The 22,532-nt window shown below is 38.0% G+C and overlaps 1 protein-coding gene and 2 long non-coding RNA genes across 5 annotated transcripts in view; 1 reads left to right on the forward strand and 2 right to left on the reverse strand.

The window, feature by feature from the left end:
- Positions 1–66: 66 nt before the first annotated feature.
- On the forward strand, positions 67–22,036 carry LOC309340499. The gene is made up of 3 exons (XR_014156039.1): positions 67–195; positions 477–506; positions 21,778–22,036. It is a non-coding gene; the product is annotated as an uncharacterized lncRNA (long non-coding RNA).
- SYNJ1 (synaptojanin 1) overlaps positions 1,616–22,532 on the reverse strand; it is a 48,808-nt gene continuing 27,891 nt past the window's right edge. For all 3 annotated transcript variants that reach the window (XM_081859250.1, XM_081859251.1, XM_081859252.1), the window contains exons 17-32: positions 21,357–21,549; positions 20,466–20,624; positions 19,557–19,713; positions 18,868–18,985; positions 18,553–18,768; positions 17,509–17,587; positions 16,274–16,439; positions 15,891–16,103; positions 15,233–15,370; positions 14,143–14,181; positions 13,319–13,363; positions 12,560–12,595; positions 12,418–12,470; positions 11,929–12,037; positions 10,688–10,908; positions 1,616–4,478 (exon numbers count right to left, since the gene is read on the reverse strand). In XM_081859250.1, coding sequence (XP_081715376.1) covers positions 3,657–4,478; positions 10,688–10,908; positions 11,929–12,037; positions 12,418–12,470; positions 12,560–12,595; positions 13,319–13,363; positions 14,143–14,181; positions 15,233–15,370; positions 15,891–16,103; positions 16,274–16,439; positions 17,509–17,587; positions 18,553–18,768; positions 18,868–18,985; positions 19,557–19,713; positions 20,466–20,624; positions 21,357–21,549 — 2,764 coding nt within the window. In that variant the 3' untranslated portion in view covers positions 1,616–3,656. The remainder of the gene's footprint in view (positions 4,479–10,687; positions 10,909–11,928; positions 12,038–12,417; positions 12,471–12,559; positions 12,596–13,318; positions 13,364–14,142; positions 14,182–15,232; positions 15,371–15,890; positions 16,104–16,273; positions 16,440–17,508; positions 17,588–18,552; positions 18,769–18,867; positions 18,986–19,556; positions 19,714–20,465; positions 20,625–21,356; positions 21,550–22,532) is intronic.
- Positions 7,680–10,680, reverse strand: LOC309340508. The gene is made up of 2 exons (XR_014156050.1): positions 10,392–10,680; positions 7,680–9,192 (listed from the first exon to the last, which is right to left on the reverse strand). It is a non-coding gene; the product is annotated as an uncharacterized lncRNA (long non-coding RNA).

The raw sequence follows: 22,532 nt of genomic DNA on the forward strand, positions 1-22,532 counted from the left end.
TTCGCTGTCACTCAGCACTAGCCCCGCCCGCCCCCAGGGAGGGGGCGTCGAGAACGGGGCCGTTTTTAAAGGGCCCGCGTCCTCCTTAAGGCGCGCTTTGCTAGCGGGAGGAGGACGTCGAGGTTTGGCTGGAGCGCTGAGCAGCACTTGGCTCGGGGGAAGCGTGGCCGCGGAGCGAGGTCGATGAGCGCACCTGTGCGGGCCTCCTGCCGCAGGCGGTCCTTTTCTAGAAATATATATATATATTGTCCAGTAGCAGCTTGGAGACCAACTAAGTTTGTTCTTGGTATAAGCTTTCGTGTGCATGCACACTTCTTCAGATCTGAAGAAGTGTGCATGCACACAAAAGCTTCTACCAAGAGCAAGCTTAGTTGGTCTCTAAGGTCCTACTGGACAATTTTTTATATATATTTCGATTGCGTCAGACCAACATGGCTACCTACCTGAATCTTTTCTAGAAATGCAAAGATATTCAGATGCTCATTTGCCAAAATGGGGAGAAGCAGGTAGGTGTGTGAAAATGAACGACAGCACGGCTGGGTTGGAGGGGGCGGCGGAGAGAAAAGGATCCATGGGCATTTCATGTGCGCAGGGTGGTGGTGATCAACACCAACAACTGGGTCACACTGGCCTGTGAGTGCTCCAATTGGAGAACAGCCTTTACCAAAGGTGTCATGGGCTTTGGAAACACTCAAACTCAGGACACAAGGGAGAAACGTGCTAAGAGGAAGGCACGCTTGGCAAACCCTCACCGTGATCAACTCCTGCCCGGAAACCAATGTCCCCACTGTGGAAGGATGTGTGGATCCAGAATTGGCCTCCACATAAACACTGTTAAAACTGTGTTTATGAAGACAATCTTGCTCGGCTATGAGTGATCGCCAAGGAAGAAAAAGAAGATAGATGATCAACCAACTCTGGAAAGGGTTGTGCGTTCCGGCTTAAGGGACAAAGTGCGCTGCCTGGGAGAGCTATTCACTTTTCTCTCAGGAAGCCTAGGAGGCATGTTTGTGTTGACGTCCACCCCTTCCTGGCCAGAGGTAGCCTAGCCAATATTATCTACACTCTAGTGTCTTTTGAGGTTGGCAGTGCACTTCGTTGCATGGGGCTTCCCTTGAAGACAGTTCAGGAAATGCAGCTGCTCCAGAACACTGCAGTTCAGTTGCTTTACTTGCCAACAGGAATCACGGAAGAGATCTTACCCTTGCCTGTATTGAAACAACCACAGTGGGTCCCAGTGAGTTTCTAAGCTCCATTCACAGGGCTGGTCTTAATCCATATACAGCTTAAGACTGACCCAGGTAGCTGTTGGGCTGCCAGCTGCCATACCTAGGCCTCTGTCCACCAGTCCAAAGATGTGTGAATTGAGTAAGAATACCTCATGACAATAAAAGGTTGCCCTCTCTCCCCGGCACCTCTGTTATTTGCTCTGCAACTGAGCATGGTGCAGTCACCCTAGATGTGAGCATCTGAATTTTTTTAAAACAACCAACCAACTAAGCTTTTCTTTGCAGGAAAAATCTATGTCCCTTCCTAAAGGGGCAAGTTGGCTGCACATTTGAGAATGTCAGGCCACAAGAGAAAACCAAATCTTGACACAGTCAATTAATGGATATTATATTCTGAAAGATCAATATATTTATTTAATTAATGCAACACCACATTTCACAGGATATGTATGGAATATTGTAGACCACTGAGTTAATACTGTCATTTTGCATTGGATATAGTCAAATATTGTGTACCACAAGCAATAATTTGTTACACATTAACAAAGCAACTTGCCACAGGGAACACACTCCATGAAAGATATAGCTTTTTTTTTTTTACATAGTTTGTAAATTTGACGCCACTAGTAAATTACTTTTAGCAATATATTATGATTAACAATTTATCCTACGCTTTTAGATACTTTGTTGCAATTTTGGTGGTACTTTGCTGCCAGATTCTGTAATCTATTGAAGGTGTATGGGGGCTTGTATTTTAAATATGTTATAGAAAAACTGTAATAATTGAAAATAAAAATCTAAACAAGGTCTACATATCACTGAACTGTAATTTGCACTAACTTTCCAGAACACAGTTGTTTTGCTAACATAAGATTATTCCAAAGCACTATCACACAGATGTTAATAATCAGAGTTTTAACGAGTTAAATCACATACTGAAGCACAAAGGTTATAGTACCACTGATGTTTTAAGATGTACAAGTACTTTTAAATGAACTTCACTGTAAAAGCACAATACAGAAGTCACTGTATTTACTTATCTATCCAACTGTAGATAATGGTTATGCACTGCTAGCTGGGATGATTTATAGAAATATGCTGGGATAGTAGTAAATAATTTAGAAATGTAATTTTATTTTTGCTGCTCCATGGAAAGCTGTGCTTCACTTAGATGCTACCAAAAGGCAGAGACTTTGCTGACAGTCAACAGAAGAACAGACAGGTTTGGCGAGGCCCTTCTCAAAAAAAGATTTTTCACAAGCTTTTAAAAAAGCAATCAATATAAATAGCTGTGACAATATGTATAAGAGAATCTATAGCTTGCCTAATGACGTATCATTGAAAACACTAGTGTTTCCTTCATGACACCAAAATACTACAAATGACATTTGTTGCAAAAACCAAGGGGGACAGGATCATTTGCAAGTTTACAAAGCATTGTGCAAACAGGAACAGATTTAGCCTCCATAAATATCACATGTGGCATTGACAGCTTCTGTCTGTGGGGAGAACAGTGATGCATCTAAAAAGCTTTACAGAACAGTACAAAAACTATCTGTTGAAGCCCAATTTCAGACACAAGCACCTCTATACATAGTAAGGGAGGATGCAAACAAAACTGAAATGCATGGACCACATAGCAGATTACTTCAGATTTTTGTATCAAAACTGACTACATTGTATTGAGTCATGAAATTCTGCTCTTCAAGTTAAAAAGCAAATATTCATATTTTTCTGAAATGAAAGTTCCTTAATAGTAGTATCCAAAGCAAAAGTTGAATAACTGGATTATAAGTGACCACAATATTTCCCATGTGTGCAAAACAATAGTACATATGCAGTTGCAGGTAAAATATATTACTATATGCTGTGTACTTTTAAAAAAATCTTTCGACTCTTTGTGGAATTCACCATTACAAATCTTCATAAACCTCTGGTATATAACATTTCCCCAACATTACCCTTAAACAGTCATTAATTAAACTTTGGCAGTTCTTTGGTAAATACTTATAAATATACCATTTTCGGCTACTGGAAGTGACTCTAAGTTCTACCAGTCAGGAGGGTATTTAAAATAGTATTTAAAATATTTTGTAATAAATTTATGTGCACTAAAAGGATAAAACGGTGCTCATGTTTTGTATTTAAATTAATTGGTGGGAACGTCTAATTTTTAACTTGAGTCCTGTGGGTTAAAATGGGATTTAAATATGCATAAACTTCCCTGCATTGTGCCCTATTAGTAGTGGCATAATAAAATCACATGTGGAATTAGCTTTGTGAAATACCATATATACACACACACCTTTAAATTTTGTACATAGTGACATATTTAAAGTTCAGTGCATCTGACAAAACTATTGCACACAGAATTACATCAATGCCCAATTCTAGGAGATAATACTCTTAGCAAACAAGTTAAAGAATTTATCTTTCAGTAAAATCTTGTGTTGATAAAACCTTAGGTACCTGGGAAGGGCCTGCAGTTGATTTAGTGCTATTGGACCTGGGCGGTACAGGAGGTGCAGGTGGGGGTCTTGCTGGCAAAGGACAGAAAGAATCAGAGCTTCTGTTCCAGTCATTGTAAATGGCAGAACCTGAGCCAAATATATTTTGTTCAGTGCCCAGTGAACTTGGAAAAGAAGTTGCTTTCATGGAACTTGCTCTTTTTAACTCAGTGTGATTGTCCGGTGACTTTAACTTCATCACACAACCCTCTTCATCAAATGTTACCCATCCTCTTGGTTTTACATTGTTCGCTATAGAAGATGTGTTTTGCAAACTGAAATTGTCTTCAAATGCATTAACATAAAACGAGGCCTTGCTTTTATGAAGAGGTGGGAAAGGATAAGCAGCAGGTCCTTCTGTTGAACAATGTGAAGTAGCTCCAGATTCTTGGGTTTCTGTTCTAAATGGATTTCCAGCAGTAATAGTTTCTTCGGTGAATGGATTTGTGCTGTTTAGTCTGGGAGCAAATGGATTTGGAGAATTGCACATACGTTCTTCATGTTTACTATATGTTGGAATAAGTGGCATTGCTGGCATGCAATTTATGTTACTTAAAGTATTAAAATTGTCTGTTGCAGAAGGCAACTTTGTCAGCTTCTTTTGGTTTAAAGGTACAACCGGTGACATTCGGAATGATGACTGAATCTTGGATGCAGAAAGCAGCTGAAAGGACAGATCTTCAAAAGGATCATTGTTTAGCTGTGTTTCAAGCTGAATGGCATGAACTCCATTTGCTCTAATCTGAAAAGTAAATAAAGTGCTCAAACATGTCACTTGGCTGTGAAACAGCATTTCTTCATTGTCCATGGCATAAACAGTGGATCTTGCATTTCCTAATTTACTTTATGCTTGCTTTCTTATTTTAAAGGTCCTGTTCGATTTATTTTATAATCAATATTTTTTAAAACCCCCACTACCCTTTCATTGGCAAAATAGACACATGTAGACCTACAAAGCATTTTATTTATCTCCCTATTAACTGATACAATTGTAATGTTTCAGATTTCTGAACACAAAAGAACAGTACATCTCTACTGGAAAAACCATTATGCTTTATTACTTGAAGAACTAAAATAGTATATAAATAATTAAATGTAGTCACTTTCACATGCAAAAATGGATGATGTTATTATGAAGTTTTATCACAATGAAAATGTTAGTAACATTCTATGTTTTAAAATGGCTCCCCAATTTCTATGCACTACTTTCTTTAAATACTATAAATTGTATTTTTTTTTTACTGGGCCAAAATAGAAAATTTTGGGAGAAATTCAACATTGCGCTAAGGCCATCATTCTGTCAGGGCAAGTATTTTGCCTTGGCAGACTCAATGATCCCCCTTCTCCTCCCCCTGTGTGCTATTCTGGGGATTCTCTCGATACCCTCCCCAAGCCAAAAGGGGAGCATGGCAGGAGGAAAGCCCCATTACACAAGAAAGTCTGTGCACAGGGTTTCTGCTGGCAGGTCTCATGAATTGAATCCTGCCCTTCATTGAACTTCCAGATAAATTTTAAGCACAAGGCAAGAGGTGTTTTATTCTCCCAGGCATTTGGACAGTGCTAATGGCCCAGCTTTTGGTCATTTATTTTTGGCGGTTCTTATGTGGGTGTTGTGGTTATTTTATGTAATCGGGTAATTTTTATAGATGAACACTTAGTATGTTTGTTTTGTTTTAATGAATTTTTATTGCATATTTTCCATGTAAGTTGGTTCAAAACTCATTTGCCAGTGGACTGGAGGACATTCAGTGAATAAATTGATTTCTCCCACTCAACTGGATGGGCAGGGCCTTTCAAGTCTTTTTCCTCTTCTGACAGGGAGAAGCCTTCCAGTTCTGCCCTGCCTCTGTTCAGGGCAATCCAGTCAGATGGGCAGGGTACACATAATAAATTTATTGTTGTTAGGATGGATAGGTCTTTTTCTCCTCTGGGAAGAATCTCAGTATTTTAGCTAATATGCACTCAATGTCTTCCAGTTGACTCTTCACCAGAAATTCCTAAGACTAATATCTGGTTATTTGTGGGAAATGTTACATAAACTTAATAAATCTAATCAAAAGTATTTCTCACCATTTTAAACTGAAATAGAACTTATCAAGAATGGAGACAAAAGAACAGGCCTCAGTCCTAATAGAGAGACTTGAGGATGTCCCCTCACACACACACCCAAGTTAATATCATGACATGACATCCACCTGAGGGGTTTGGCAAGTTCAGTACCCAACCCAGAATGCTGCCATGTTTAATCAAATTCCACCAACCTGGCTCCCTCACCCAGCATGGGGATGAAAAGAAGGCTTCCCAACTGCAGGGGGTACCCTTATACATAGAATCAAAATTCTCCTCATATTTAAGACACATTCTACATTTTCATTTCTTCCAGTAATTAAGACCATAATCCTAAACACACCTAAGAGTAAGCTCCAATGAACTGACTTCTGAGTGACTATGCCTATTCTAGTGTAAGAGTAAATTTCCATGTTTTTACATATTAGACATACGCCAATCCTATATCGTTTTATATTCAACAATTCTAAACACAAAGTTTTAAATCTGAAGATCTATTTTATACTTACCTAAACAGCCTGCTTAAAATAATAATAAATCAATTTTGTCAATGTCCAAGTATAACCATGTTTAACTACAGAATAAATGTACATCAAATGCAATTTTGCATATGGCACATGGCATGCTATGTTTATGGTGTAATTTAAAAATACCAAGACCCAAAAGAGCAGCACCACTGCTTTGTAGGTTTTAATTGAATGTGCTTAGTAAGTTGCACAACCGATTCAGAAGCAAACCAATTTAAAACTAGCTTCATATTAAAACTAGAAATAGATATATTTTATTCTAAAAGGGCAGCTTTTTTTCATGAACTTTTGAGTGTGAGAGAGCTGAAACCAATGTTACACTTTTTGCCACAATATTCATTTTGTTTCATAAAGTAGTCTTGTTATCAAGGTTGAGTAGTGTTTAAAAGTTTCAGAAAATGGGACCAAATTAAGTACTTCCCATAGCAGTGGTTCTCAAAGTGTGAGGCAGACCTCTTGGTGAGGTGCAAGTGAGGTTTCCAACTTCATCATAAGGCATTTTTTTGTGGATTTTTAGCTATTTTAGTGTCCTGTATTAGAACCCTCCGCTCTGATTTTTGAAAGCTGGCAACAATCAGACATTTATTTAAAAAACTTCTTTATGCTGTTTTCTTTATTTAAGGAGAGGCTTACTTGGCACAGTTTGAGAACCCTTACTCTACAGGCCATAGCATACCAAGCTAAATAAGGTGCTTTATGTCAATAATATGCTACAGAAAGCAAGAATGAAACTATGGCATGTCTGCCTATATATGCAGGCAGGTGATTTCAATGCAAGTGCAGATGTATGAAGCAAAATTGTTCATACATCTTTTTTGCTACAACTCATGGAGAACAAATAATGGATGGAAATAACAAAATACTAGTAAAGAGTCAGGTACCTTTTACCCTGATGGTTGATCCTGCTTGTGAGAAAGAGACAGACATCAAAGGGAAAATATTAGGAAGAAATCCACAGTAAAATGCTTCAAAAGTGACCCAGCACTATGTCTGTCCCATTAATTGAGTGTTAGATGTTACTTTGATAACACATACATGCAGAAACACTCTACTGTACTAATTGGATTTGCTATGATATAAAGCAGGGAAACTAATCTTGTTCAGGCTGAGGGCCGCGTTGACCCACAGTTAACCCTCCGGGGGCTGCTTGTCAAACTGGGGGCAGCCAAAGTGTAAAATGCTTTCCTGTCTGTTATTTTGCATTAATTTTAAAGCTTTTATCATTCATTACTAAATTATTTTTTTATAAAATGGACAACTTTGCGGGAGGCAAAGCACATCATCATAGTGGGCGACATATGAGAGCAGTTGTTAAAAAGCTAAAAACTGTCAATATGAGAGCAGTCAATAAAAAGTAAAAACTGTTGACCTTGAGGGGTGCAAATTTGGAGGTCTTGTGGGTACAAAAAACCTGTAGGGTAGCCACCGCTGATATCAATAGTCCTTCACTTTGGCTTTGATTTTACAAAGAAAGCTGCCTCAACTGGCAAGCTATGTTTGAGTCAATGATACCCAACAAGCATTTTGCATATTTAAAATATATTGCCTTTGGGCAGTACTCTAGTAACTCATCCCGTCAGCACAAGGATTACTTCTAGTGCAACAGAACTACGCCCTCTCCTGTGTGTGCATTGCCATGCCCTCTCCTAATCTGCTCTAGACGGTTGGGGAACCCCTAGAACAGATTTGGGCGGTTCACAGGGTGAGGAGGTGGGAAGTTCAGCTGCGCAAGGATTTCCTTGTACTGAAGGAACTACTTAGTGCTATATTGAATACAACCCTTAGTGATCAAGTGACTATTCATATGACTGGGGCGGCTACATTTTAAACCCGCTCCAGATGACATTTAGTCATGCTGCTATGTGAGAGCGAGATAATCATGTAAGTGACTAGCATGTTCAAAGGACTGCATGGATTGGTTTTTGATTTTACAGATTTAAAAGCAGGTTGAGGACATTAGGCTGTACTGGCTTCAAAGACTCAAAAGCTCTCTTTCTGAAGCAAATCATTACTAAGAGATTGCATTTTGACACATTCTGTTAAACTTTTCTATGTCTGATTGCCAGTGGATAAACTAGTAATACTGTTCTAGCACTGCTCTAAATACCTCTTATATATTCATACCAGGTTATTTGGGGAAAGTGTATAGAGGACTGTGTTTAACTGCTTTCTAACTTCACCAAGAAAATGGATGCTCAGTATTAGACATCTTTTCTAATATTTTGCAGGGTTTTTTGACCCAATTTGTAAGACTTAGAAGCAGCAACAGTGGAAAGGATAGTTACCAACTTACTAACAGTGGAAAGGATAGTTAAGTCAGTTTGAATATAAGTGTGACCATATTAATATATTGTTAGTAAGCTAGTCCAGTTGAAACTTGGCCATAATACATGTTAAACTCTACCCATGTCTTAAGACATCTGTTTACCACCTAGGCTGCGATATAGCAGCTGCCTACAAGAATAATATCCATCTCAGCCATGTCTTATCACTTATGGAGTGGCCTCCCAGAGGTTTGCCTGGCACCTACTTTAATGTCTTTTAGACAATCCCCAACCACAGCTCTGCTAACTGGAGTGTGTTAGGATGGGGTGGAAGTGCCTCTTTGCCAGCAGAGGTGGGGGTAATTTTGGGCTAGTGGCACCTAGAAACTCTATGGGCCTATGATTAGGGATGTTCCAAGGGCAGGTTTGAGCTGGTCTAGAATCTGCTGGCTCCAAGATTGCTCTGTTCTCCCCAATGGTCCCAGGACCTAAGTGAACTTGTACTGTCTATGCCTTCTAATTATTTGAGCTCTGCAATTTGTTCATTTCTTAGATTATGAGTATTTATGACTCATCAACCAAAAGCTATACAAATTTACTTCCTATGTCATGAAACACACACACGACTGTGCCCAATAACTATCGGTCCTTTGTTCTGGGAAGTTCTGGATACTTATAGTCGTTTACATGCTGACATTAGAAAGTAAGAACCTTTAAGTTCAGTAGCCTATGCTCCCAAGTATGTCCTAGTCATCAAGGAAGACCTTGCATGGGTACAGATGCAAAGAAAAACACTTTCATTTTGCACTTGTCTCCTCCCATTTCAATTCTAACCAGATATATAATTGTGTAGTGCAACAGACATGTGGACTGCATGACAACAAGCCTTTCAATTATTCTCCTAAGGAACATAAAAGCCTTCTTTAGCTGCTAATCAACATGTTTTGTTACAGGAACCAAATAGTTTGTTCATAAAAAAGGTAAATAAAAAATGGGAATCATGATTTAAACCAGTCTCTCTATATGATGAATCCATTCCTATTTAATTGTGTTTTTTATGAAACTAAGTTTGTAAATCCTATGCAGACATGCTTAGGAGTAAGCCTCACTGTACAGTAGGATTTTTTACTGAGTATGTATAGAACTGTGCTGGCTGAGATTCCTTAACACACTAACTTGCATGTAAGTCCCAATAAATTCAGTAGGACTTAATTTCAAAAATATCATAAAATCGTTGAATTGGAAGGTATCTCCCAGGGTCATCTAGTCCAACCCCCCTGCAATGCAGGAATCTCAACACACAGTTCCCCATCCCCATACTAGACCCTGCTTAGCTTTGCAAATGTGCTAGCAGTTTTATTGCTGCATCAATATAAACAGATCTGAAAGTGTCTCAAAGTAAAAGCGTATCACGCTAACTAGACCGCCACCTTCAAATTTCAAATTTCAAACATCTGTATGAATTTTAACAACCACAAAGAGGAAAGCTAAAATACACAGCACTATTTTTTAATAGTTGGTTTAATATGTTTCATTTGTGTTTTCTTCTCCATAGCTCTATAAAGTTGACTTGCATCTAACACAGGGATTATGTTCTGGGGATGACGCATAAATCTGAACTCGTGTATAGTTGAACCGCTTCCACACGAACAATCTTACATTCCAGAGCTGGCACACCAAACAGGTCTTGCCCCACAAGCTTAGGGAGACTCTTGGAATATTTTGCTTACTGGGCTCAGGGATTTGTGTACCAAGCTCAGGGAGGCTCTCACGAGATTTCATGGGAACTCGGATGACACTATGAGATCTTGCAAGAGCCTTCCAGAACCTGGTGAACAAGTCTGAGAGCTTAAAAGCTCTTTCTGTGCAAGGAAAAACCCTGTAAAAAAAAGAGCTTTTAAGCTCTCCACCTTCTGTGTGTTTAATTTATGTGATTTCAACTGGACAGCACATGTAAAACGTGTTTAAGTTGTGAGTCGACTGCATTTAAATGTAAAAGTTATCAGCATGTGAATGCTGCTGTTGAGTAAGCCTGTTAAAGTAAGTGTACTTGTGTACTAAAAATAAAGTATTAAAAAGAATTGCATACATACTTGTTTCTGTGAAGGGACGGGTTCAGAAGGCAAGCTTTGGGATGATTTGCTACGAGGGGGAGGCTGCGGTGGTGCTTCCAGGTTTTGTGGAGAAGCTGTCTGAGATGTTACTGTCATAGGTACAAGAGGTTCCTGCATCTTTAGGGCAGGGGGCTGCTGAGTGGTGGAATGAACAGGAATGGCAGCCTGTGGCTTAAGTGGTTCAGGAAGCAGAGGGGATCCTGCAAATACACAGAAAGTGTATTTTTAATGGAATTAGATTTTCTCACTTAACACAAAGTTCTCTTGACAGTGGTCAGTGTCTCAACCCTTGGATGGTATCCCATAGGAAAAATGATCTGTATATATGGAACTGCACATACCAAAACATGTAAGAGTAACCCCAGTTCAGGAAAACTGCCAGGGGGCTGGATTAAAAGAGCTGTTCATTCAAGAACTTACACTAATTTGGATCTTTGCCCCCTTTGAACAGCCAGGCCCCTCTGATATCACAATCTGCTTTTGAAATTCACATCAGTTTCAAAAGCAGTTTGTCATGAAGGGAACTGCTCCTTGAGAACATCAGATCTAAAGTCTCATTGGGCTCACAGAACTCATGTCACAGTTATTTAGGTTCTGAGCAGAGATAGTCTTCACACATTAAGGAAGTAGGAGGTGCATACATTTGAATACAGCATATATATCTGGTATTTACCATGAGGTTAAGAACCATTCATGTCGTTGATCACACACTATGTAGCCATGCCACAGTAGGGGTGAAAACTACTATCTTTAGCTGTAATAAACATCTTCAAAGTAGTCAGCAACAAATTTTTCCTGAGGTTGCTCATTAATCTAGTTCATTCTGTTTATTTCATTCTATACCTCTGAAATACTTGTGTACCCATGGGTAAAGGATCTGTAATTATTTCCATTCATATGGATAAGCAGATTCTCTTGCAGTATTTTAAAAACAGAAGTACTGCCCAGAAGTGGCTACAAAAATTCTAAAATCTTCTCTGTATAATAGACCTATAGTTCACAAAATTGCTTTAAGTGCATGACTGAGACTTTATTCCATTAGCAACCTTGAACCACCTATGTTATGTGATGCTAAGAAACTGACATTAATTCTAAAAGAGATGTGAACAGGACACTGTCACAGAACCAATTCTGGGAAAGTGGGAAGAGTAGACTGTATTATATAGGTCTCACCACTAAACTGCATGATAACTACAGTAAAGCAAAAACAAACAATTTACCTCTTGGTGATTCTGCTGGCTTGGGTTGGACTTCAGGTGTTTGTCTCCCCACAGGGGGACGGACGTGGCTTAGTGGTGCACTAATGACTCCAGCTCGGGGAGGAATAGTCTGAAATGCATTAGGTGCAGAGATGCAATATGGTTACAATTTGTAAACCCTTACAATTGCCTGTGAATGGAAGTTCAGTTCACTTCAGATTGCAATGACTGTGCAATCAAGGTCAAATATTTTAATAGCTTAATATTTAGGGAAATGGGAAAAGCTAAATCCTGAAATCTTAGTGCTGGGATTCAAATTAAATAACACAGATCCTAGAAGTCTTATAGGGAAAATGAGGATTCCTTGGCTAGTATCACTAAATACGAACCATTATTTCAAAAGATTGCACGATAAAGTTTCATCACATTCTCTTCTACAAACTTTGAAGTTAATAAACCCAAACACAGGATCACAATATCACAACCACATCACAAGCTCTGATTGCCTACCGGTCTAGTTCCTATGCTTGTAGGTCCAGCTGGAGATGGCGAATGACTCTGAGCTGCAGAAACAGAAAGAAGTCACTAATTTAGAATATATTTCAAAATCCAGATTCTCTGTAATTAAGTATTTAACCTCAATATATAGTACCTATGTCTCTTCTTTGTGGCCCAGGGCTTTTTTGAGCTTTGTAATAAGAACAAAAATAAACAAATAAATCAGTTTATACTAGTGAATATTTAGGTTTACAAATACGTGATTTTATATTTAGATGAGAAAGTTGCAGACATCCTAATTCAAATGTTTACATTACTGTACCTATCTGTATTTTTAACACTATGTTTTGATAGTCTTTAATGGCATAACAATTGCATGCTTTATTCCCTCAGCATAGCATGATGCTAGAAGAATGAAATGCTCCTAATTGTTAGGAATCCTCTATGAATGATCACCTTAGATGCACTGTGAATATGATAACTGATTTACAGAATTGTTTATCAATGGTTCCAAGTAAAAAGCAAATTGACTCCAAATTAGGCTGAATATCTCCAGTGCTTACAAGGAGACTAATCTGACAGTTCAATGCTTAATCTAAACCATAGTTATGTGGTTTTCACTTTCTCAACAAAAACTAGTACATTTTCAGAAGAAACATGCCTAAAGCATATTCACATTTGCCTGACTATTGACTCAATAGAAGTTTTGATCTCACACAATTTAGCACTTGCAATTTAGTGCTTTCTTAAAAAAACAAAAACAAATTTGACGTCATTTGTCATGACTGAATTATTATCTCAATAAGTTAACACCGAAAATTATAAAGTACAAATAGGAACCCTCAGGCAAGAAAGTCAGGACAGCTGTGCGTGAATATTTGCATATACAGTTGACAGGAGGAAAATTCATTACCTTCTTCTCTCCTGGCTACACCAGGACTGGGAGGAGCACCAAGACCTTATCAGAGAAAAGCAGAAAAGCAGTATATCGGCCATGCAGCAGGGCAAGGAAATGTAAGAAAAAACAGAATTGCAAGGCTTTTGTTCTGAATAAAGTGATCAACTCAAACAGTATATTGCTGCGATTTGAGGGGGAAATAAGCAAGCATAAAGTTCACATTTAGAAAGATTAAATAGCTTTCATTTTATTTTTCATTGATACAGTCATATTTAAATCATAAACAAGATAAAAGTACAGGTTTAAGAACTTGTGTTTCTTTGTCAGGACCCTAACTGTGAACTAAATTTCAGTATGCCTTTCCCTACTTTCCACAGGGATGTGAACCTGGCACCATATGTTACTAGGCACCAGGCAAAAACTATTTTTTTCACCCAGGCTTTTGGAACAAACCAGTGTACCTCCTCCTGTCCTCCACATATAATCTCAGTTACAGGTTTGTTCACATTTGTAATTCATATTTAATCAGGCATATTACTACGGTTTTAGCACGATCTTTAACATTTCAAAGCCCATAGGTAACTTTACTACTTTTAGGAAAATAAAAGCATTCTAAAACTAAAACTGTGTCATAAAGCCTTTGTTAAAAACAAAGAATGATATCCAACTCACTCTTACTCAGAGTAGCCCCGTTTCAAGTCCAATGATTTAAATGGAGCTTCTGTGAATATGAATGACTAAGACTGGATATCAACAAAAGTGTTAACAAAGAAATATATTATAAATTAGCACAAAATATTTTGCCCACTATTTAAGTCATATTTGAACACAAACATTACCTCCAAATTCTTTTCTAGCAGGGGCAGGACTTTTACCTCCTTAAGAGTAAGAAGCAGATGCAGCAATAAATAAAAAGTATGAATTGAAAGAGAAGCATGAGACAAAGGAAATCAAGAATCAGGAACAATAAATGCACTGTTTGTAATTATATAGTCTTCGAGACCTTCATACTCAAAGTTATAGACAGAGAGCTAGAAAAGCATCAATAGATAGGGTAGTAGTGGCTGTATTCAGCAGGCTAAAACATAGTTTAACATGATAAGAACAAATGTAGATGAGTCTTGGGGTCATGCACTCCCCCCTCCCTTCCTCCAGTGTGGTGACAAGGAAAGAAACAGGTTGGAAGTCTTTGCTTCTGTTTTTCCTTAAGTGCAGGTTATTGTGTCATCCAAACTGGCAAAGCTGTGGTTAATGTTAACTGGTTTGTTTGGAGGAGGATTGGAAGAAATTTAAGGACTATTTACAAAAACATTGTAAATTATATGAATGTTAAGAAAGATGTAAGATTCGTAATGATATGGCTCCAATAAATTAGTTATAAGGAATATAAGTATAAATGCAAAGGAGAGATAAGACAAATTTTGGATAAATAATATCTTAGAATTAAGATTTAAAGAATAAGAGTGATTTAAATTCTAAAATTTGAGACTTAATATTGGACAATTACATAATATAAATCGAAATAAGTAAATAATTTGCTAGAAAATTTATGTGTTTAGAGTGCAGGAACAAGAGTTGTGAGGAAGTCCAAAGATGAGAATGAAATGTGGTTATTGAAAAAGAATATGTTTTCATGTACGTTGTTTATTGTTTAAAAATTTAATAAAAATTATTATTAAAAAAAAAAAATGTTAACTGGTTTGTTTGAAACCACGGGTTACAAAGTTATTTCAAACAAACCATAGTTACCATTAACCATGGTTTTGTCAGTTCAGAAGGCACAGCAAGCCGTGGTTATGTACAAACAGAAGACAAAGCTCCCAAAACCCTCTACACAGTCACAACGACAGTATTCTTAATTTAAACTAATTTACCACCAACAATAGAAGAACTTTCTTCAGGTATTATTTTCACATTTTACCGGCTTACCTGCTGGTGGAGGTGGTCTCTGTGGTGGAGCAGGGCGAGCAGGAGGTGCTCCGGGGCGAGGGGGAGGCAGGCGTTTGGGTTCCAAACTTTGGGTAGACTCTTTTTGTTGGGCAATTGGTTGAAAATCTATTGGAGAACCTGGCAACAGTAATTTATAAACAGAGGTATTTTAAAAAATCAAACATTCTTACGCCTAGTTATATAACAACTATTTTTTCGCATTACATTATTCAAAGTAGCTCAGTACATAGATCCTGTTATTTCTTTTAGGAAAGCAAGTACCATCTCCTCAAGCAAGTATAAAGCTCACACTTCCTTGTATGTAAAACTTTTTTTTCAGTAGTACCGTTAATACCTGTAGTATTTAATATAAATGGCTAAAAAGCATTTCCTTGAAGTTTGCACACTCTGTATGACTGTAATATGGAATATTAAATCATTATATTAGTGTTGTTTATTTCAGCCAAAAATAATCTCCCAGAGCAGGTTACCATAGCAATAAGATGGTTACTGCCCTCAGGCTCACAAAGTTCTTGAAGACCTTTGTTTCAACAGTCTTTGGTACTTTGTATTTGAATATCCATATACATGCATCTAATGGAATGTACAAATAAGTACATGCACATATGGACATGATATTGGTAAGATGTGGCAATACCTTGAGAAGATGTAGGTGGTCCAGGAGTCTTGTTAGGTGCTCTGCTTGGCCTTGATGGAAGAGCTGGAGGTGGCCCATCTGATAATGTAGGCGACTGACAAGGGCTTGAACGAGGTGAAGAGGCAGGTGAGGCTCCAAGACCAGAACCTCCTGCTAGCTGTAGATGCTGTGGAAGAATTTCTTCTACTTCAGCACTATAATCATCAACATCACCTTGAAACAAAGTAAAATATTATTAAGTCAACAGAGCTTTTTTAAAAAAATCTACTAGAGCTGCTACCACTTTCCTACAAAATATCAATAATCAAACTTTTATAATGTAAGATTATGCATAATGGATGAAACCTAGTTCGAGTATAGATTTAAGTTTGACTTCGACAAACCTTCCATATCATCATAGTCTGCTGAAACCTCCACATCTTCACAAAGCAAAGTGGAACTTGTTGATGAAGGCAAGGCAATATTCACTCTCTCCAGACTCATCTCTTCTTCCAAGCTTTTAATCCAATCTGGGTTTTTCAAATTAATATTGATTGTCCTCCCAAGCAGCTGAATTTCAAACAAATCAGAGAATAATTAATATAATTATTGATTATGGTTTGTGCAACTACTTTAAAAAAACTACAAATATAAGTCATAATTCTAATTCTAACAGTGAAAACAGAAGTAAGATTCTTCCTCATGATATAATGGGAGGCTGAATTTGCTCAACCTGAAACTCATCCACAGGTTAAGTTTGTGCATTAAATAATTAACAACAGAACAGCCCTGTGAGAATGTGTTGAATGTTAAAAGGCATAGAGTTAAGAAAATATTTTATAAACTCATCTTGTTTCTGAAAAGTTTTGCACTGACTGCCAAAGATGTAACTTGCTTGACAGCAACTTTTTATGGAGGACACATAACATGCTGCTGCTCAAGCATACCTATGTAAAAAAACATGTTTTTCAATCCTCTGTTGACAGCTCTCACTTCAATCCAGGGTGAGAAAAAAAATCTATGGTTAAAGGATCAGGAAGTTGGTCAGACAATGAGTCAAGTAATTTAATCTATGGCTGACAGCAGTTGAACCATGGTGTGTCCATTAAAAACAGGTATCAGTTGGAAAAACACACACAAAAGGAAATTGGAGAAAGATGGGAGGGAATTAGCCTGGCTGACCTGTTGAAGGTGAGCATTAGGAGGGAGGGGTCATGAAGGTACAAAAATTCTCCTCCATGCAAACTATAGTTTCCCACTTCAGCTATATAGAAATAAAGCACTGTGTTTCAAAGCTGAAAGTCCTGAACTTGAGGCTTCTAGCACTATGTAACACAGCAGGGTGGGAAAGAAAATGATTGTTCTCTGCAAGCCCCACAAAGCACTACAAATGCTTTTGCTTCAGGTTGCCTGATTTTTTTTAATAAAAAATATTAGCCAGACAGTTTACTGATTATTTGTATTGTTTTAATGATATTTTATGTTTCAGCATTGTACACCCCCCTGATATTTTACGATATAGTGATACAGAATTCCTTTTATAAATATATATATATAGAGGGGGGGAAAAATAAGTAAAAGATCACAATATGCATAAAACACTGCAAGTTAGCAGGCTACACATAAAAATGCTTATTACCTCAATGCCATTCATGTTAAGAACATTTAAAGCAGAGCTCCCTTCCAAGAATGTCACCCACATTTTGTCTTCTACAAATCTGTGAAATATAGCCAATGTTAAAATGACAAATCATAAAGCCAACATTTATACTCCTGTCACTGAGCACCCACCTTGCCTCCAAGTTTCTATTGTGGTCTCAAATACAAAGATTGGTAAGAGCTGATTATCTAGTACAGGGTGCCTTTGCAGGATTGCTCACCATACCCTACTGACATGCACAAAACTGCATCATGGTCCTGTGTGTCTTGGGCCAAGAAGTTTTCTAATCAAAAGCTCAAGTTCATGTATCCTGATACAATCAGGGTAACATTTTGCTGTTCTTGAAGGTCCTGACCCTCCAACTAGCACCAAAAAAAAACCCATCCAGAGTCAAGTAACCCTTTATTCAAAAAGTCACCATTGCCTTCCCCTTGGGTTCACTTACAAATCCTCCTTAGATTAACCATGCTATTTCTGTCCCCCACCCCCCAAGACTACAACTGTTCTTCGGATGTCTGAATTCTTCAAGACTACAACTTGAAGACTACAACTACAACTTCAGGACTACAACTGTTCTTCGGATGTACTTGTCATGAAAGCTCCTTTTGGTTTGGGTGCAGGAGGCATCCAGGATGGCTTAACACATGGTATTCCCCAGGACAGACAAGGATAACTTTACCTACCTTTGTAGACTAGGCCTCATTCAGAGGCTCCTCCTCAGTTCTGGCCAGTGGCCAAGCTGAAGAATAGAGTACACCTAAGAGTCTGACCTTATAAGAAGGCAAAAAGGGAAAGTGGTATCTGCTAGCACATGTTGGAGCACAGTTGGGCTATGGCCAAAATGAGTATCAGAGTCAGTGACTAGGTTTGGTGAGGACTGAATGCTTCCTACAAACACCAGAAGGAACTTGCATTGCAAGTGACCAACATTCTCTTCCCTGTTTGTTGTGAAGGAGACAATGAAGATGGGGCATGCCCAAGCTGTCCTCTACAAAAATGTCCTTGAAATGAAGTGGCTCTAACCTTATGAGTATAACTTCACCATAAGTTGCAAACTTTTGAAGAAGTTCATCAATCAAGCCATCATCAAAATAGTTCTCTTCTGTTGAAGACCCTTTGATAGAGACCATTATAGTACCATCAGGTGGTCCCTGCACTGCAATCACTTCCTTGTAAATTTTGTGTCGTTCCTCTGCATCAACTTCAAAGATATCTATATCAATCAACCCAACAACAGGCCTGCAAAAACATAAATAAAGGATGCACATCAATGGCTGAGCAGCATCAAAAATAGATTTTTAAAATATTAGAAGGTATTACAAAAGGCCAACTCCAAACCTATGATCAGATGTTTTCAACTCTGCCCTTCCATAATACAACAAAGTTCCAGGACTCCATGTGTAAATATGTTTACTTTCATCGTGAAAACTGGAATTAAGAAGATCCATGTCTTCCGCTACAAAAGTCATATAAGAAATTATATGAATGTGCTATAATAGTCAGAATATAAACAAACGAAGGGGAGAAGAAGCCTGTGGGAAGGGGAGATTTATATTTCATTTTATACTCAAATAAAGGTCACCTCTTCAAATGAGAAGAAAATCTGTATGTTTCCCTTAACTGCTTGCTGGGAGAATATTGGGCCTTTGTTTTTGCTTCTTTAAGAAAGACTGCACAAGTCTACACATGGGCTGCAGCAAGTGTGAAGAGTGAATATATGAAAAGTGAATAATTTGTACGTCAGACTTGGCATTTATATAGCTCGTTTCAAGTGTTCAAAGTACTTTATATACCTTTCATTAATTTGGGCAAGCATATCCATGTACAAAAAGGTGAAATGGCCATGAATTCTGCAGAAAATTAGTATTTTGTGCATGGCTAGCTACTATAGCCCATATCCTAATAAATGAACAACTTAATTATTTCAGTATTAAATAAAAACTTGAATGTTTAAAAATCATACTACTGTCCTATCAAAAGTTGTTTTATCACTTTGCACTGGTTAATATTCAATATTATTATCTGACCTGATCGGTCAAAAGGCCATTTTCTTCTCCTCCACAGTACACGATCTGTCCAGGCTGGTGTACGGCATTTTTCACTGGTATCATAGTCATCCGAAAATAAGTCATATTTGTATGTAGGAGCAAAGGCTATTTTTCCCTCTAGAAAGCCTCTAAATATCTGTAGGAAATTGAATAAAACTTTAGCTGATATACAGCTTGTAAGGAACACATATGGTAAGTCTGCAGCAACTTTATCATATGGCCCCAACAGCTAAAGCTTCTAAGAAGTTAGTCAAAAGACCACACACACAGAACACATTACAGCAGACCAATATGATGGCTATATAGATCCACTACAATTGATCTCAGCTTTCCTGGTGAAAGACACTCTAGTCCACTTTTACAACATGGACCCCTAATATTGTGACTAATCCAGAAGCAAAACAGTGCTACAAAATGTTGTGTAACTAGGGAGACTGGAACCTATGAATTAAAGCAGTTCCTACAAACCCCATCTTCTATGGGATACACAGCCCTAGCTCGGAATGAACTGTCTGGGCTGTACCTGCTTGGGACTTACAAGACAATGTTTTTCCCTACAAAAAAAAATTCCCTCCAAAGAACGAGCATGTCAGAGAGAAGAGTTGTGACCTATCCTTTTCAATGATCTGCTACATGTTCTATGCACATCAGATTACTTGGTGAGAGGATTATGAATGAAACTAGACATGGCATGGCAGTCAGATGTGCCACTCTACATACGGAGCAGAGTGGTGGTAGTGATGTGTGAGTGCATGAATGCACTTCAAATAGGTAATGGAAGCTCAACCTGCCTCCAGCCAGGAAGCATACCAACATGAAGGTTGTCAAGTTCTATATCAGGTTCTACATCAGAACAAACACCTCACTAAAGGAAACCTGAGATGTTACCTGTCCAGCATTTTTCTGATTAACAAGTTGATCGCCTGCAATGAGAGCATCCCAATTTTGTTGCCGAATTAGTTCCTTTACTTCCTCATTAGGAAGATCTATACGGTAATTGAAATCACCACACCAGAATACATAGTCATGAGAAAACAGCATTCTTCCCTGAAAAAGGAAAAAAAAAGAACTCCAACTAAATATAATTATGAACCCAAGTGCTACCCCTAGTTTAATAAAATGACACCTGTATTTACAGCTTTGTAAAAATGAGTAAAATCCGTATTTTGTCAGTCTTTACCTAAAAAGCCATAGTTACTATTGTTATTTACATTTTAATACCCCCTAAGAGCTCATCATAATCCCATCATTTCTCCTCAGTATAAACCTTTGAGACAAGCAGGCTCAAAGAGAGCGACATGCAGTATAGTCCTGTTACACAGTGCCTTTTATGAAGGGGAGCATTAATAAGAATGTTCATTCTTTAAACTCTGGTAAAGTTATTATGTGATGACTCAGACTGCCTCATCAAGTTGTAAGGATGAGTGCAATCATGGGCTGCAAACACACTACAAACAAAAATGAGTTAGAAATTTATCAAATTCATGTGAAGAATTTATACTATAGACTTGCATCTGGAAATTTAAAATGTTATCTCTATCATAATGCCGTCACCATAAAGATGAAGTATATTGTGCTAACGTCATAAAAATGATGAATCTTGACTGTTGATCTCACAGAGGTAACAACATAGAGGTAAAACATAATGGAAATAAATTAAATACAACTATGGAAAAGAAGTGGATAGATGTACATATTGGGAGTAAGTATGTTTTTAGGTATAGGGTCCCTTCCAACTCTACAATTCTATCTAAAATGAGAGACTGAATTATTCCTTACCATTGGGAAGCTCAGTTTTCGACATATTTCCATGAAATCCTCATTTCTCTCTTTGACTTGTGACTGTCCTGCAGCAAAGTGACTGCATACAAAGCAAAGGCTGGAAGTATGAAACAGCATTCGAATTGCTACTGCACCTTTATTACCAGTAGCTCCTCCCATGCCAGTCTTTACAGTATCAACGGCAACATCCCTAAGAATGAAATGTAAAATAAGTTCATTTGAGTTTTCAAAATCTTGGCAAGAGCTTCTACCAGCTTCAATTATGTTTAAAACAATTTAATTTTTTAAGATTAAATTATGCTGCTTTGCCTGCATGTGCCTATGTTTGTTATTTGTGGCAGCTGGAAGAAAGCAAATTATTACTCATTTTTCAGAAGTTCTCCTGCCAAATCACTTATGCATAATTCTTATTTTTCAGACAGGAAGTTGGTGAACTGGCATGGAAACAAATGAGCAGAATTCAACAGTCGTGCAATGTACTATCAAGGGATACTGGCACTGAAGCCTTCTGCCAATTTACCATGGCAATCTGGCAAGTTTAGACTTCTGCAACTACAAAGATTAACCAGGTTCCTACTTCAGCTTCAAACCCATATGCTTCAATTAATTCCTGCCACGATCTTTTGCAATGGAACCAGAATAGCAAAGGGCATGTCTCTATCTGTAACACCAACCATTGTTTAAAACAAAATAAAAAAATTTTCTTCCAGTAGCACCTTAAAGACCAACTGAGTTAGTTCTAGGTATGAGCTTTCGTGTGCATGCACACTTCTTCAGATACACTGAAACAGAAGTCACCGGACCTTTCTATATAGTGAGAAGGTGGGGAGGGGTATTACTCAGAAGGGTGGTGGGAATGGGTGATTGGCAGATAGCTGCGATGAGCCTGTTGACGACTCTTAACGACTGCAATAGGTCTGACAGGAAAAAGCAATAGGTCTGCAATAGGTCAGACCTATTGCAGGACTGTCAGACCTATTGCAGGACTGCAATAGGTCTGACAGGAAAAAGCAAGGGGTGAGAAGGTGAAAAATGGCTTTGTCATGTATAATGTATAATATATATATCTCATTATACATGACAAAGCCATTTTTCACCTTCTCACCCCTTGCTTTTTCCTGTCAGACCTATTGCAGTCGTTAAGAGTCGTCAACAGGCTCATCGCAGCTATCT

Source organism: Podarcis erhardii (genome assembly GCF_964252035.2).
Source record: "Podarcis erhardii genome assembly, chromosome: 4".
Classification (NCBI taxonomy): Eukaryota; Metazoa; Chordata; class Lepidosauria; order Squamata; family Lacertidae; genus Podarcis; species Podarcis erhardii.